Source organism: Euprymna scolopes, chromosome 45 (genome assembly GCF_053919585.1).
Source record: "Euprymna scolopes isolate OS-2025 chromosome 45, ASM5391958v1, whole genome shotgun sequence".
NCBI classification, from domain to species: domain Eukaryota; kingdom Metazoa; phylum Mollusca; class Cephalopoda; order Sepiida; family Sepiolidae; genus Euprymna; species Euprymna scolopes.
Genome location: NC_136526.1, coordinates 58,568,814 through 58,584,711, shown reverse-complemented (window position 1 = coordinate 58,584,711; position 15,898 = coordinate 58,568,814). Strand labels below are relative to the sequence as shown.

Here is a 15,898-nt window from a genome sequence, read left to right as displayed (position 1 = left end):
AACTTGTCTCTCACTCCTGGAGAGGGTTAAAAAGAGAATCAGGTCCTGAACTGTCATCTAGGATTCAGCCTCTCTCCCATCAACGAAATGTTGCCTCCCTCTGCCTGTTCTACAAGTACTTTAATAGTGAAATTTGGCTGTCAAGGGAGCGAAGTTCAATAAGTTTACCTTTGAAAACTCTACCAAACTCCTCCGCCAATTTCGGGTCTAAAAATTTGAAATTTTAGATGTAGTTTGCTTGGGCAGAAATTTGCCTGTCAAGGGAGCGATGTTCAACGATTTTACCTTTGAAAACTCTACCAAACTCCTCCGACAATTTTGAGTCTAAACACTTGGATATTTTAGACGTAGATTGGATCAAACTTTTTAATTCCACTTGAGCTCAAAAAGTAAATGTTAAGGAGTCAAAATTCAGATCAACGTTAAAAAAAAGTTTGTTCTCTGTGGTCTATACAAAATTTCTAAGCCAATATTGGGTTTTAACATTTGAAATTTGACATAAAAGGTATTCAGACATGCATCAAGCTTTTTAATCAATTTTGGGGCGAAAATTTGGCTGCCAAAGGTCAAAATTGAATGAGTTTATCTTTGCAGACTCTATAAAACTCCTCCGACAATTTTGGATCTAAACACTTGAAATTTAGATGTAGACAAACTTTTATATATATATATATATATATATATATATATATATATATATATGCACATAAAGTTATGAATGGAACATAGGGCCTGAGAAGAGTCGGGTTGAACTGCTAGTATATATATATATATATATATATATATATATATATATATATATATATATAAAAGAACAGTGCTGTAAAGTAGAAATTTATAAAAAGTTTTTTATTATTCGGCAGAATACTCCAAAGCTGGGTGCTCCTAAATCTGCAGAGTTTCAATCAGTGGAAAAATTGTCGGCAAAAAAAATCAGATAGTCACGTTAAAAATTATAACATTTCTATGTATTTGCAGGTTACTTCATGGATTTAAACTTAAAGTTTTTTATTCATAGTCACAAAACTTTTTTCCAATTTTGATCAATAGATTTGAAATTTAGTATATAAGATATTCAGATACGTGAAAAATATTTAAATCGGTTTTCATCCGGAAAAAGAGATGAAAATGAGCAAATTGGTAGGCGGAAGTTGTTGGATTTTTATGTTTGTCAACTGTTTTATAACTGTGCATTCGTGGTCAAGGAACATAAAACTCTTGAGTACTTTTTAATTACAAGAAGGTACCTGCTTAAAAAAACATAAAACTCACATGCACCTGTCTTTGTTTCTTTACGTTTTTACTTTATTTCTTCAAAGAATTTAACATAACGTTTAATACTTATGACATTTCTCTTTATAATAAGAAATCTGCAATAATTAAAATGTAATATTTATGCGTATTTTACGACCGGACATCGCCAGGTTGCCTGCATGTATATCTATAAAAATGAGAATGCGTGTGTGTGTGCGAACAGCTCTCAACCTATATACATTTTATCTGAATTCTTAAAAATTGGTATATATGGTATTAAAACATGTGGAAAAGTTTTAATCTGTATTCACCCGGAAAAAATGGCTCCTAAGAGGTCAAAATTCAAAAATTCGTGCTTAGGGGTCATCGGATCAGTACAGTATTGGCTCCAACAATAATAAATGCGAAATCTGCATTAAATAGTATTATATATATTATTAATAATTGTTTTACACCCAGGCTACGACGAGCGACCTGCTAGTTCAATAGATGAATTGTATCAATCATGAATTTTATTAAAAATCCTTTCATTTTGGTAACATTATAAATATGTAAAAGAAAATATACCAATTCATATAAAAACTGCACAAATTCTCTATGAAATTTTGGTGATGTAATTTTATTTTTCTGTTAAAGTATAAATGTTTAATGAGAAATATGATTTTAAAAATCATTTGCTCGCATAAAATAAAAATTGATTTCTGATAAATCTGAAAGTTCAGTCATAACTTTTATAAAATGTTCAGGTTACAGCATTTTCTGGTGTAAAAAACGATTTTTATTTAAAAAAAATGCCATAATTTCATTTCATACAGTGGATGAGAGACTACGAAATGTGATCTTGAGATCAGGGAGGCATGTGGTTAGAAGCAAGAAAGATTATTCTTACCGTGGGTGCTCATCGAGTGAGTTCAGGTGAAGAAAAGGAAGAACAAACATGACGGCCAGCATTTTTATTTCGTCTGTTCTCACGTAATCTCGCGTGTGCGTGAAGATGGAAACTATAAAACGATGTTCATTTCTCTGTGCTGGGAGATTATTCCCTATCAGGCAGGAGAGAAGGCCACGAGAGTAGAGACAGTGGAAGTAGCGATAATCTTTCTTGAACATTCCGTTTGTATTTGAAGTGACCCCCCATTATAATTCACATACAAAATATCATTCAGCTTTGTATTCATTTAATTTTTATTAAAAAAAATGCCCATATTTTCATTTCATACAAAATATCATTCATTTAATTTCAACAAAATGTATTTTAACATATGCACTACCAAATTGTTTAAAATGTTTACAATGACATTATTTTTCAATCGATTTTGTCTAAGAAACCATTTTCTTTTATTAAATAAAATAAACCAACTACGTATTTAAAACAGAAAAAAACAGAAAAAAACTCCAAGTTTGCCATGGTATATCAATAGTATGGACATTAGTTTCATGAGAATAATAATTGCATATGTGGCAGTCACACACTGCAAAACATGTGTTCGACTGTATTGCAGCATAAAGTTACTAAAATGATATATGATTGCTTTGTAGCATGAGAATATTAAATTTGTTTGATAGAAAGAACCACATAATGTCTGAAAAAGTAAAAGTTTTCTAAAAAATATGATTTTGTTTACAATAAGTATTCACATGCAGCATATTGGATTTCTCATAAAAACGATGGTGAAAAAAATAAAGAATGTGTTCATTTTAGTATACACTCGCATACATTGTTACATAATTCTTTACTTGTAAAAGAAGAGCTATATATTTGTAAGAATATAGTTGTTCAAGTATGTGTTGTTATATGTCTCAACATAGTTTGTTTCTGTGTAAAAGAAGACTAATATATTTCACAAGAATATGGTTTCTCTCCAATAGGTGTCCACATATAAATGATCAGCTATTTTTTATTTGTAAAAGAGCAACATATTTCACAAGAATATGGTTTCTCTCCAGTATGTGTTAGCAACTGAATGATCAGCTATTGTTTGTTTGTAAAAGAGCAACATATTTCACATGAATATGGTGGCTCTCCATATGAATGATCAGCTTTTTTATTTGTAAAAGGGCAACATATTTCACAAGAATATAGTTTCTCCCTTTTTTGTTTTATTTTACTTCAGTCGAAGTTCTCAGGAATCAGGGATCATACAATCTGGTGCACACATTTGAAATCTCTATGAGATACATAGTTCCATCAAAGTTCTTTATCTGTAAAGTACTGAGCTAGTAAAAAAATTGAGAACATAATCTTTTTAAGGAAAAGTATCCTCATGCCAGGATTGTTCTGATAAATCTTTGTTTGTAGAGGCCTTAGACACTCGCTCTCAAGTATGTGTTTGCATATGTTGAAACATATTACGCTTATATGTAAAAGAAGAACCACATACTTCACAAGAATATGGTTTATCTCCAGTATGGTTCCGCATATGAATTACTAACGTAGATTTTCTTGCAAAGGAAGAGCCACATACCTCACAAGAATATGGTTTCTCTCCAGTATGTGTTCGCATATGAATGACCAAGTCAGGTTTCCTTGTAAAAGAAGATCCACATATTTCACAAGAATATGGTTTCTCTCCAGTATGTGTTCGCATATGAATGCCTAAATCGTATTTCCTTGAAAAAGAAGAGCCACATACTTTACAAGAATATGGTTTCTCTCCAGTATGTGTTCGCATATGAATGACCAAGTCGCAATTTGATGTAAAAGATAAGCCACATACTTCACAAGGATATGGTTTCTCTTTGGTGTGTGTTTGCATATGTTTGAACATAGTATGTTTGTATGTAAAAGAACGGGAACATACTTCACGGGAATATGGTTTCTTTCCAGTATGTGATTGCATATGAATGACCAAGCTGGGGTTATATTTAAAAGAGCGACCACATACCTCACAAGAGTATGGTTTCTCGCCAGTATGTGTTCGCATATGACTAACCAAGCTTCGTTTGTATGTAAATGAAGAACTACATATTTCACAAGTGTAGCGTTTTTCTCCAGTATGTGTTCGCATATGTTGTAACATGTGTTGCTTCTGTGTAAAAGACAAGCCACATACTTCACAAGAATATGGTCTTTCACCAGTATGTGTTCGCATATGAATGATTACACGTTGTTTACTTCTAAATGAAGAGCCACATACTTCACAAGAATATGGTTTCTCACCAGTATGTGTTTGCATATGAATGAAAACACCTGATTTACTTGTAAAAGAAGAGCCACATATTTCACAAGAATATGGTTTCTCACCAGTATGTGTTCGCATATGAATGATAACACCTTGTTTATTTGTAAATGAGGAGCCACATACTTCACAAAAATAACGTTTTTTGCCAGCATTTAATTTAATGTTCATTTTCAAAATTTAAATATTTATGTTGTTTAATTAAATCAGTTTCTTTATATTTTTCTTATTTTTCTATTATCGACTAAACAAAATAAGAAAGATTTTTGTTTAAGTTTTGTGAATTTAAAATTTAGTACATCGTTTACAATTCATATTTTTGTCATTTGTAAATGAAAATATTGTTTTAAATATAATTGATAATATATATATATATATATATATATATATATATATATATATATAATAAAGATTGTGTGCATAGATGATTAGGTGTATTAACTTCACATTAAGAGATCAATCAAAACAGAAAAACTCTGCTAAATCAGTGACTGTTTATCTTATAAGATCATATTTACTCTTTACATAAATAACGGAATGTGTAGAGATATCTAAAACTTCAGTAATATGTATATAATTTTCTATGTTTTGTAATCAATAATTCTCCAAAATCGACCACTTTGCAGATAAAATCGAGGGCCTCATATAATCTATCCTTATAAGCAGTATGTTTCTTTTCAATAATTTTAATGCCTGAAATACTGCATTTCTTAAAAGCTCATGAGTGTATTAGTCATATGCACCCAAATGTACATTAGTCATATGTATTTGAGACAATAATTCCAAGTGTTTCATTTATTAAGCCTACAAGTAGGAGAAATACATAGTTATCAGTAAAATGTTTGTTTTTATATGATCATAAAATACATTTCACATGCAAATGTTTTACAATGTTAGATTTCAAATAAATACAGATTGATGAATATTGAATATTGAATAGATATTTTACAGATTAAAAAATATTTGTACATTTAATTTTTTAATGAAACCATGTGTTTTCGATGTAAATAATGATATATAATGCCATAAGATGATATTTAAACCTTACATATTAACATATAATGATATTTAAACCTTACATATTAACATAACGTGATGACATGTGTAGATTCTCACAATTTGGTTAAATATAAATCATTATTTCAACTATTTCCATATTTAATAAGACTGAGAATAGAAGAAATACATACTCATCTGTCAGGAATTTTCCATGCATTTTCATAACATTCTTATTTCATAAAAGAAAAACTCGTATAGTTCAGAAGGATATGATTTCTCTTGTTTAACAACTTTTAACTTGGGGCAATTGCCATTGTATTGATGGCTGGATATTCTACAAAAGAAAGACCAATTTCACAAAATAATATAATTTTGTCATGTTCTTTGCAAACAGAAACATAAGTTATAATATTTGTATTTTTTTGACTTGAATACTTTATTAAAATTAGTTTTATTTATACACAAATACAAGTGGATTATCATATAATATTATATATTATTTATTTGAGAAAATTCGATTTTTTATGAAAATACGTTTTTGTGTAATTGCAATTGAAAATAAATCCTTTGCAATACCTGTGCCTTAAATTTTTGGAATTATCAACACATAAATTGAATGCTGCAAGTTTATACAGTGCTCCCTGCAAATACCAATTTCACAAAATAATATAAATATTCTTTGCAAAATACTTAGATGCCATGAAACATAACCAAATAAAAATCATTAATCTTTTTCACATTAAAAAATAGAAATATCTAATATGCATGTAATAAATCTGGTAATTCTTTTCCTTTGCTTTTTAAAACTTTTACAAATATGTCTTAATATATTTCGTTAGTTCATATATTTAGAAAAATTAAACTGTGAGATTCGACGGTTTCCTACATGATACTGAGAAAGAAAATAAGTTGGACTTGAAAAAATCAAACTGTGAGATTGGACGGTTTCTGACACTATATTCAGCAAGAAAATATATTGAACTTACAAAATTTACAATTTAAATAAAACAAAATTCACACAATTAAAATAATCATAAAAAAACAAGGAAAATTAAAGATTTTTACAAATAAAAACAATTACCTGTTATTTAAAAAATATTTGAATCTTAAGCAATATGTTTTCTTTAAAGGACATGAAGTTATGCTTGTGAATACCGACAATAGACATAGGCGGTTCAGATTTTCTGGAATTGGTCTAAAAAAATCAATAAAATAATTTTCGTTTAATACAATAAAAAGACATGAAAAATTGCAAATTCTCATTGTTATAAATTTATTCAAAACATTTAAATTTTTTATTGATGTTTTTGTTACTTAATCGTTTGTAATGTTTTTTATATTAATGTTAGAGTTCGATTAATACCTGTTAGAGTATAGGCCAATCAAACAACGTTCTTGAGTTAATGATTCTTTATAACATCTTCCGAAATTGACGGCTTTGCCAATACTGAATCTGATAATATATTTTTGTGATCTGTAAAGGATATGCATATATTTGAACAACTAGACGAGACTGCGGAATAAAAATCATTCATCTTTGTCACATAAAAAAATATAAATATCTTATATGCATGTAAGAACTCTGGTAATTCTTTTGCTTTGTTTTTTAAAACCTTTATATGTCTTAATATATTTCATTAGTTCATATATTTACCAACATTAAAAATAACATTAAGTTGAGGGTTAAAAATATAATGAACCGTCATTTTTGATAGGAAATATTTTTGCATCCTTTAATAAAATATTAAAGAAACATAAGTTATAATATTTGTATTTTTATGACTTGATTACTTTATTAAAATTAGTTTTATTTGTATACAAATACAAGATGATTATCATATAATATTATATATTATTTATTTGAGAAAATTCGATTTTTATGAAAATTCGTTTTCGTGCAATTGTAATTGAAAAATAAAAACATCTACAATAACTGTGCCTTGATTTTTTGGAATTATGAACAGATAAATTTAATGCTGGAAGTTTATACAGTGCTTGCTGCAACCAAGTGTAAGAGATAACGCCTATTGGCATAGGGTCCTTACCGTCATCTATTATGGTTATAGTATCTTTAATAAATATAGGATGTATTGCTTCTATAAAAACAAATTGTAATTTAAAATTTATACAATAATTTAGTAATGTGGACGAATATCAATCCATTATTTAATTGATCAAGAAAGTTAAGCTTCTGCATAAGTTTTGTTTGATGAAAAAAATTGACTGTTGGTCTCCATACATATGTTCATTGTTTGCAAGTGGTAAAGTGAGAAATAATGGTTGGTTGGTTTGTTGTTTGGTTGTTTTTGTTTTACCGCATATCAACCCTTTTCGGGTTATTTAATGCTGAATCCAAAGATTTTGAAGAAAAATTTTTTAATAGAATATATTTGTTGTTTTCAAGTCGGTTTCTATTTAACCCATAGTTGGGACCCTAACAGGTACTACCACACCGGGTCACAGTGGACCTGGGAGCAATGGTAATTAAAGGGTGGCTCCGCACTCCCCAAAGCCCGCAAGCTGGGGCCTCAGCATTGGATATAGTTTAAGGTCATATCCAGGACCCAGAGAAATAATGGAGCTTTGCATTTAAACAAAAGTCATATTTACAACATTCATTAGTGATAGTTATTGGAATGAAAAGTGGAAGAATTGCAGCCATATTTCTCTGGTAAGTAGAACATGTTGCAATACTAATATGATTCTTAGTAATCCTACACCATATTGAGCAAGAAAATATGTTGGACTTAGACAAATAAAACTGTGAGATTGGACGGTTTCCTACATGATACTGAGAAAGAAAATAAGTTGGACTTGGAAAAATCAAACAAATAATTTTCGTTTAATAGAATAAAAAACATTTTAATTTTTTATTGATGTTTTTGTTACTTAATCGTTTGTAATGTTCTTTATGCTAATGTTAGTTAAAATAATACCTGCTAGAGTACAGGCCAAGCAAAGCATGTTCTTGAGTCAATGATTCTTTATAACATCTTCCGAAATTGACGGCTTCGACAATACTGAATCTGATAATATATTTTTGTGATCTGTAAAGGATATGGATATATTTGAATAACTAGACGAGGCTGTGGAATATGGAATGTCAGTGAAAGTAGACATTCTATTATTGAATATAGACAAAAACTTAAATATTCGATGGCGAATGCATGACATTGGTCAGATGAGAGTGGGTAGAGTCCACATTGAAAGGATCGACTTAAAGTCATAATACCTGAAACAAGTTTACAGTAGTTTTCAAGTGAATGAATAATCCTTAGACATGTAGCAAGAGAATCACAATAAAAGGAACGAGTTAATAGTGGTTAATAAATGCTAAATATCTTTTGACAAACAGTGTAGAGTTAGGTAAAGTAATGCAACTGCAGGTATTCTAATAATCATCTCTGAACACATATTCCATACCTTGAAAAAAGTAGGGCAGTAGGCCTTGGAATATTTACAACATTTAGTTGAGTTTGGGATGAAGTTTTTTCTTATGAAAATAAAATCATACAGTGTTACTGTATGATTAATATAATCAGATTCTTCTTAAACAAAAATATTCAGGTTTTCTTTTGTAATTGTATTCAACACAACATTATATAAATGCACATTTGCTTTAGACTTCGACCCTTAGACTTTTATTATTCCTGATATTTATTAAGAAAGTGATAAAATTGTGTCCGAGATATGTTTGCTATGGACACCACACTTTTTACATCTTGAGACGAAATCTAATTTATATATGCACACAATGTACAAAACCTTAGAAAATTACTATCAGTCTCTGGTTGAATGAGGCATAAATAGATGGTAACATTTACTGCTGATAAGACTAAGCTTCTTTCTTTCCCCTTGACCACGTGCACAAGATCAGAAGAGAGAAAATCAGAGAAGACTTGTTCGTATACAGCCTTTGATATATTGCCATAGATGGTAGTGTTGTCAGCATATCTATGAATAAACTTAGGATGTGATTTGGGAGATCACTGACGTAGATCTCTCGACCTGTTCCACAAATCCCCAGACCTCAACATGAAATAGCTAAAAAGAAACATGAATAAACCTAGAACCCCATCCTCAAATGTAGAGGCCTACTACAATTTCTCCTTCTCAGACATTAGGGGTCTACGTTTCAACCTTCCAGAGGTTGACACCCAATTACAGGAGACAAAACTGGACATATTCTTTCTAAGTGAAACGAGTATATGGCCGACCACTTCCCTAGATGAGTTCATAATTAAAGGATACTCTAACTTAACATCTAAATCTGACTCCCAAGACCGCCATGGGCATGGAATATGCGCCTACATAAAAGATGGCTCCCCGTGTGGTAGGGATACCTCCAGACAGGACCCTAATTTACCTTATATGTGCTTCTGTTCTGCACTTGCTTACACCACTGCATTTATATTTGCCCTCTGTCGCCCCCACAACAGTGGAGTTACTATCTTTAAGAGTATATCTGAGAAAATTGACCACATTCAGTCTGCCCATCCTTTAGCTAACATTCAGATTTGTGGTGATTTCAATCTCCATAATGTGGAATGAATGACCCACTCAAATAAGACAGATGATGAGGGGAGGTTCTGTCATGGTTTTGCCGTTGCTTATGACCTCACTCAGATTGTTCACGAATCCACCTGTGTTGCCGATACTACCTGTCAGTATGCAAGCCTTCTAGGCTTTTTTTCACAACTTCCCCTGAGCTATGTTCATGTTCCGTTCTATCTCCCCTGGGATCATCCAACCACTTGCCCCCGTACTTAGAAAACTGTTTAAGCATGCCTTAAGGAAAAGTGCTTTCCAACAACCTAGAAAACCTCATCAGTATGCCCTGTATTTAAGAATTCAGGTGATAAGTCCTCTCCCTCTCAGTACAGACCAATAAGTCTCCTGTGTGTCATGAGTAAACTGCTGGAATCCATATTAAATAGGGAAGTAGTCAACCACCTAAGCAGAAATCACCTTCTTAGTGACATGCAATATGGTTTTCATTCTGCTAGATCTACAGCAGATGTGCTAATGGTTATATCTCATATGATTAGTGAATCTCTCAACAAAGGCTTCCTTTCTAGGGCAATTCGATAATAGGGGCCTACTTCACAAGATTTCCAGCTACAGTATAACTGGAAATGTTTTCTCAATTATTAAATTTCTCTTTAATAGGCTCATAAGAGTAGTGGTTGATGGGCAGAAATCAGAGGCCCACAGTATTAATGCTAGAGTCCCCCAGGGGTCTATCCTGGGCCCAACTCTCTTCCTAATCTACATCAATGATCTCTCAAAACATATACTTAAATCATTCGTTGACATCTATGCTGATGACACGACTATCTATGGCACACATCAAAGGCCATAAATGACAAAGTTCTTTCTGATTCTCTCTCCTCTGATCTTGAGTGTGTGGTACAGTGGGGGAAGAGGGGGCTGGTTTCTTTTAATGCATCTAAAACCAAGCTCCTATCTTTACACCATCAACGTTCTGATCCACATCTGGCATCAATTGAAATGGATGGCTCTCATCTTGGGGAGGCTCCATGTTTTGACAAGCTTCTGGGTTTGATCTTTACTCCTGATCTGAAATGAAACATGTACATCAAATCTGTTGCTGGGAAAAATGGAGTACTGCTGCCACATCTGGACAGGAGCTGCTAAAAACAGCTTATCCTGCCTTTACAGAGTACAAAATAGACTTCATGGCTTAGTGGGGGATGCCCTATTCTCTTTCCTGCGACTTCTCTCCCACAGCAGAGACGTTGCGTGCCTGTCTTTCTTTTATCATTATTTCCATGGCAAGTACTCGTCCGAGCTTCAATCTCTGGTCCCCTGTCGCCAATCTTTCACGAAAACCCCCCATGTAGCTGAAACCACTGTCAGTAAGTTTCCCCACTCTTTATCTGTGCTTTAATCAAAGTGTAGATTCCATGACCAAAGCTTCTTGCTTAGAAGAGCACGCCAGTGGAACTCTCTTCCGTTTCCCACTTGACTACAACTTAGATGTCTTCAAGTCCAACATAAACAAATTTCTGATTAATCACCTCCTTCAGTAAGACACTTTATCAAATCTCCAATACTAACGATTACTACGATACTATTTACAATAACCCTTATCCTTGAGTGGCTTCCAGACCTTGATAAGTAGTGACCTCCATCTAAAAAAAAAAAAATGACAGTTGGGCCTAGAATGGACCCCTGAGGGACTCCAGCATTAATACTGTGAGCTTCTTACTTTTGCCCATTAACCACTACCCTTATGAAATTATCAGAAGGATATATTTTAATAACTGAAAAGACATTTCCAGCTATACTGTAGAAAGATATTTTGTGGAGTAGCCCTGCATGCCATACCCTATCAAAGGCCTTTGATATGTCAAGTACAATTGTCCTAGAAGAGATAACTGGTAGTACATCTGCTGTAGATCTCGCAAAATATAAACCCTATTGCATATCACTGAGTTATTTTTGCTGAGGTGGTTGATTACTTCCCTATTAAATGCAGATTCCAGCAACTTATTGCACAGAAGACTGATTGGGCTGTATTGAAAGGGAGATAACCAACCACCTAAATTTTTAAATAAGGGACATACTGATGAGGTAATCCAGGGTGTTGGAAAATATTTTCCTTAAGAAATTTGGTTGAAGCTTTTTCAGCACAATAACTGTAATGCCATTAGGGGCAGTTGCTTTACTAGAATCACGTTTTTTTATTAGCTTGGCAACATCATGCACAGATATTTATATATTGCATAGCATGTTTTCAGACACAGGAAGAAATATGGTAGGGCTGATTGCATAACATAGAATTACCTGCAAAGTTCTTGCTTTCTTTATTTTTACAGTGGTTGCTTTATTACCTCAAACTGCTAGGCTTTGGAATTCGCTCCCTCTTTCCTGTGTAATTGTTACGAATGTACAGATATTTAAATACAGTATCCTTATAGACATAATCTTAAATAGTAACCCCTACCTCTAAGTGGCAATATGTCTTGTTTGAAGTGAATAAATGTAAAAAAGTGAATGAATTATGTAGAGGATAATGTGATGGCAAGGGAATAAAGTCACAATATTAGAAGCAGTTTAACAAAAGCTTGTTTTGCAAGTGATGCTAGACATTTCTTCATCTATTCAGTGCAGTGTTACATTAATATCCTCAGCTTAAGCCAAAACCACATTCTCCACAGAAACAAGGTGATAAAGCAGTTCATCAAAGTTCTCTTTCTAACACTGCAATTATTCATCCAATTTTGTAATATAGTGTGGTCATGCGAATGAACTGCAAGGTGGAAAATCTTTCCTGTTATCTAACCTTGTTTATTCTGTATATTTGTTGTATTTTAAAAATTTTGAAAACAACGGTTCATAACACCAAGGTGCTCATGGGCCAAACAGTGGCAGGCTGGCTTGGTTTTATGGTGCTGAGACCTTTTGTTTATTCCATATATTTGTATTTTATTTTTAAAGCAATACATTTACATTTAATTGGCGATTCTAGATGTGAAAATGCCAAGAACAGATGAAATATATTTGAGTCAAACTATTTGTCATTGTTTTCTTAAGCGACATATTTACATTTAAATGTCAAATGTATGTTTATGTCAGGTTGACTGGCGAGCCTGATGAAGAAGAAATGGAAATTGATGATACCACAGAGGAAGTAGAGAGCAACACAGGATGATAAACACACATAGACAGTCCTCCAATCGTTAAGACAACCTTCACGTTGCAAAACAAGAGTACCAAAAAACTTGTTAACACAAATGCATAGAAAATCGCACAAGTTCTCTGGTGCACACAAAAATGATCATGATAATTCATCCTTTACTCACAGTGAGATGGGAGGGATAGTATCTTAAAGTTATTTGCTAACTGTACAGGAAGTAGCAGTGAGTTATCAACACAAATGCATAGAAAATTCCACAAGTTCTCTTCCATATTAACAGGACTTTAGAGTCTTTTGTAAAATAAATAAAAAATATTTAAAAAAAAAATAAATTACTAACATCTACAATGTTTTATCTTTATTAAAAAAATGCGTTTTTAATACTTAAAATAGAAGTTAGAAAATTATTTTGCTTACATGAAATAACACATTTCCACTAAGATGAAAAAAAAAATGTTTATTATATTCTGTGATTGTTAATAAATGCAGACAACTTCATTAAAATTGTGTTTCTGAATTTTGGTGAATTTTTAAGTGAAGGGAGAGGCAGTAGGCACTCCCTATTATTATTATTAATATTATTATTAATATTATTATTAATATTATTAATAATATTATTATTATTGTTAATATTATTGTTGTTATTATTATTATTATTACTATTATTATTATTATTATTGTCAGTATCAGTATTATACTCCAACCATTTTCCAAATTTTCCTTAAAAAGGATTACTCCATACGTAATAATATGTTAGATAATTGCGATGTTTTCAATATAAAAATAATTTTCAAAGCACTGAAAAAAAAAAAACAACAAAACAAACTTTAAAAGCAAAAGTTGAAAAAAAAAAGAAAAAAATTAAAAAAAATCAAAAGTATAAAAACCCGATTAGAATGATTTCTATAGTAGCATTCTTCGTTTCTATGCAATCATGGAATGTTGACTCATTTCTCTATTAAAACAAAGGCAATCATAATAGTTTCGACGCGCCCCTGTAGTAAAACAAAGGGAATCATAATGTAATAAAAAAGAGCTTCAAAAGCAATTAAATTAATAAATACTTACTTTTTGTTTGGCAATCTGTTTTTAACAAAGAAACGATTATAAGATGAGTTAATTTAAACGAGACGAGTTTGACGGGCGGAAGTCAACATTTTAAGATGGCGACCGGAAAAGCAAGTTCGCAGAAATTGAAAATTTTTTTTTTCATTTTATTATGATTTCATTTTAATTTTTTTATTATTATTATTATTATTATTATTATTATTATTATTATTATTATTATTATTATTATTATTATTATTATTATTATTATTATTTATTTATTTATTTATTTATTTATTTATATATTTATTTATTTTTGTTTTTTGTTAAATTACAAAATATTTTTCATTATTAAAAATTATTGGTGATCACGCATATTAACGTACTCGTGCCATTACCACGCCATAAGAAATAGACGATGATATGTACGGGCAAAAATAAAGATTGGGGAAGCTGATTTCCGACTACTTTTTGATTGCATTTGAAATATTAAAAATTAAAGTAATTTTCCTCAAAATAGCCTTATTAGCCCCCCCCTCCGAGAGATTTTGCCCTTCGCAAACTAGCTGTATCAGAATTTTTGTAGGAATTTTTGACACCCCTAACACGAAACTGCGAATAAAATATAAAATTCTCGTAATTTCTCTGTTAAAAGTGGGTTATTTATTTTCTTTATGGATTATACTTCCAAAATAAACTATTATAGTTGTTTTAAAAGTAATAGAAATATATATATATTTTTTTTAAAAACAGTAATGAATTTTCCGAACTCAATATTTTTCAATTTTTAAACTTTAAAAATCTATCAAAATTTTTCTATTGATTCTATTTTTACGATATTTTCATGGTCAATGTGAAATTTTATGTTCTTTCCAATAAACTGAATATAATATTTTAGACAACCGTTTTTTTTTTAATTCACGCCCCCCCCCCATTTGTGTAAGTGTCACACATTTTCAAGTTTCTCTTAAAAAGTAAATAATTAATTTATGTTGAATAGTTTTATATATCACAAATTGAAGAGAAAAGGTCAATAAATAATATATTCAAATTTAAAACAAAAAAAAATCCGTTTTTAAGAAATTTACCTGTAAAGTCCGAAATTTAAAATCTTTTAAAAAAAAACACATTGTTTTTTTTTTTTGTTTTTTTTTTTTAAATAAAACCTTGGTCCTTGCTCCTTTAATTGAAAAAGAAATTAGGGCTTGAATTACATTTTTCGAGGAGTTATAAGCTTGGAAAGACGGGGTGGAATTATTCAATATTTTTCACGAAATTTCTGACACACCTGAACGTTAGTATCACTTTTCCATTTTTAAATATAATTATTTTTCTATGTTCCTCTTTTTCAATTAATTTTTTTTTTTTCAAGATTATATAAAAATTATGTTATGCCGAAACTTTCACATTCATGCAAGCAAGGAAAATATTAACATCTTACATATAAAACGTATGCCAACCCTGTAAAGTCGGTCCGTCAAAAAGTACTTACCTGCCCCCACCCCAGTTTTGGCGGTGCCTAGATTATATGGAAGCCCAAAATTTCAGACAGTCAAAAGGCTGTTTGAAAATGACGTAAAGTAGTTTAAAGAGAGGTAGAGAGGGACGTTTTTCTTTATTGAGCCAGACGTGCAGCCCGGGTTTTTTTTTTAATGAAACCGTGGTCCTTGCTCCTTTAACTGAAAAAAAAAATTAGGGCTTGAATTACATTTTTCAAGTAGTTATAAGCTTGGAAAGACAGGGGGTCGAATTAATT

General features: G+C 31.2%; 1 protein-coding gene and 1 long non-coding RNA gene across 3 annotated transcripts; both read right to left on the bottom strand.

Moving 5' to 3' along the window:
- Positions 1-1,863: 1,863 nt before the first annotated feature.
- On the bottom strand, positions 1,864-14,257 carry LOC145269770 (uncharacterized). Of its 2 annotated transcripts, XR_013865231.1 has the most exons (4): positions 14,164-14,257; positions 6,514-6,627; positions 5,624-5,766; positions 1,864-2,013 (listed from the first exon to the last, which is right to left on the bottom strand). It is a non-coding gene; the product is annotated as an uncharacterized LOC145269770 (long non-coding RNA). The 2 variants fall into 2 exon arrangements; XR_013865230.1 differs by lacking the exon at positions 1,864-2,013 and having other exon boundaries at positions 5,533-5,766.
- Positions 3,444-5,319, bottom strand: LOC145269758 (uncharacterized). The gene has a single exon (XM_080125488.1). It carries the CDS (start codon positions 4,602-4,604, stop codon positions 3,573-3,575), a length of 1,032 nt encoding a protein of 343 aa, XP_079981614.1. The 5' UTR covers positions 4,605-5,319; the 3' UTR covers positions 3,444-3,572.
- Positions 14,258-15,898: the final 1,641 nt, after the last annotated feature.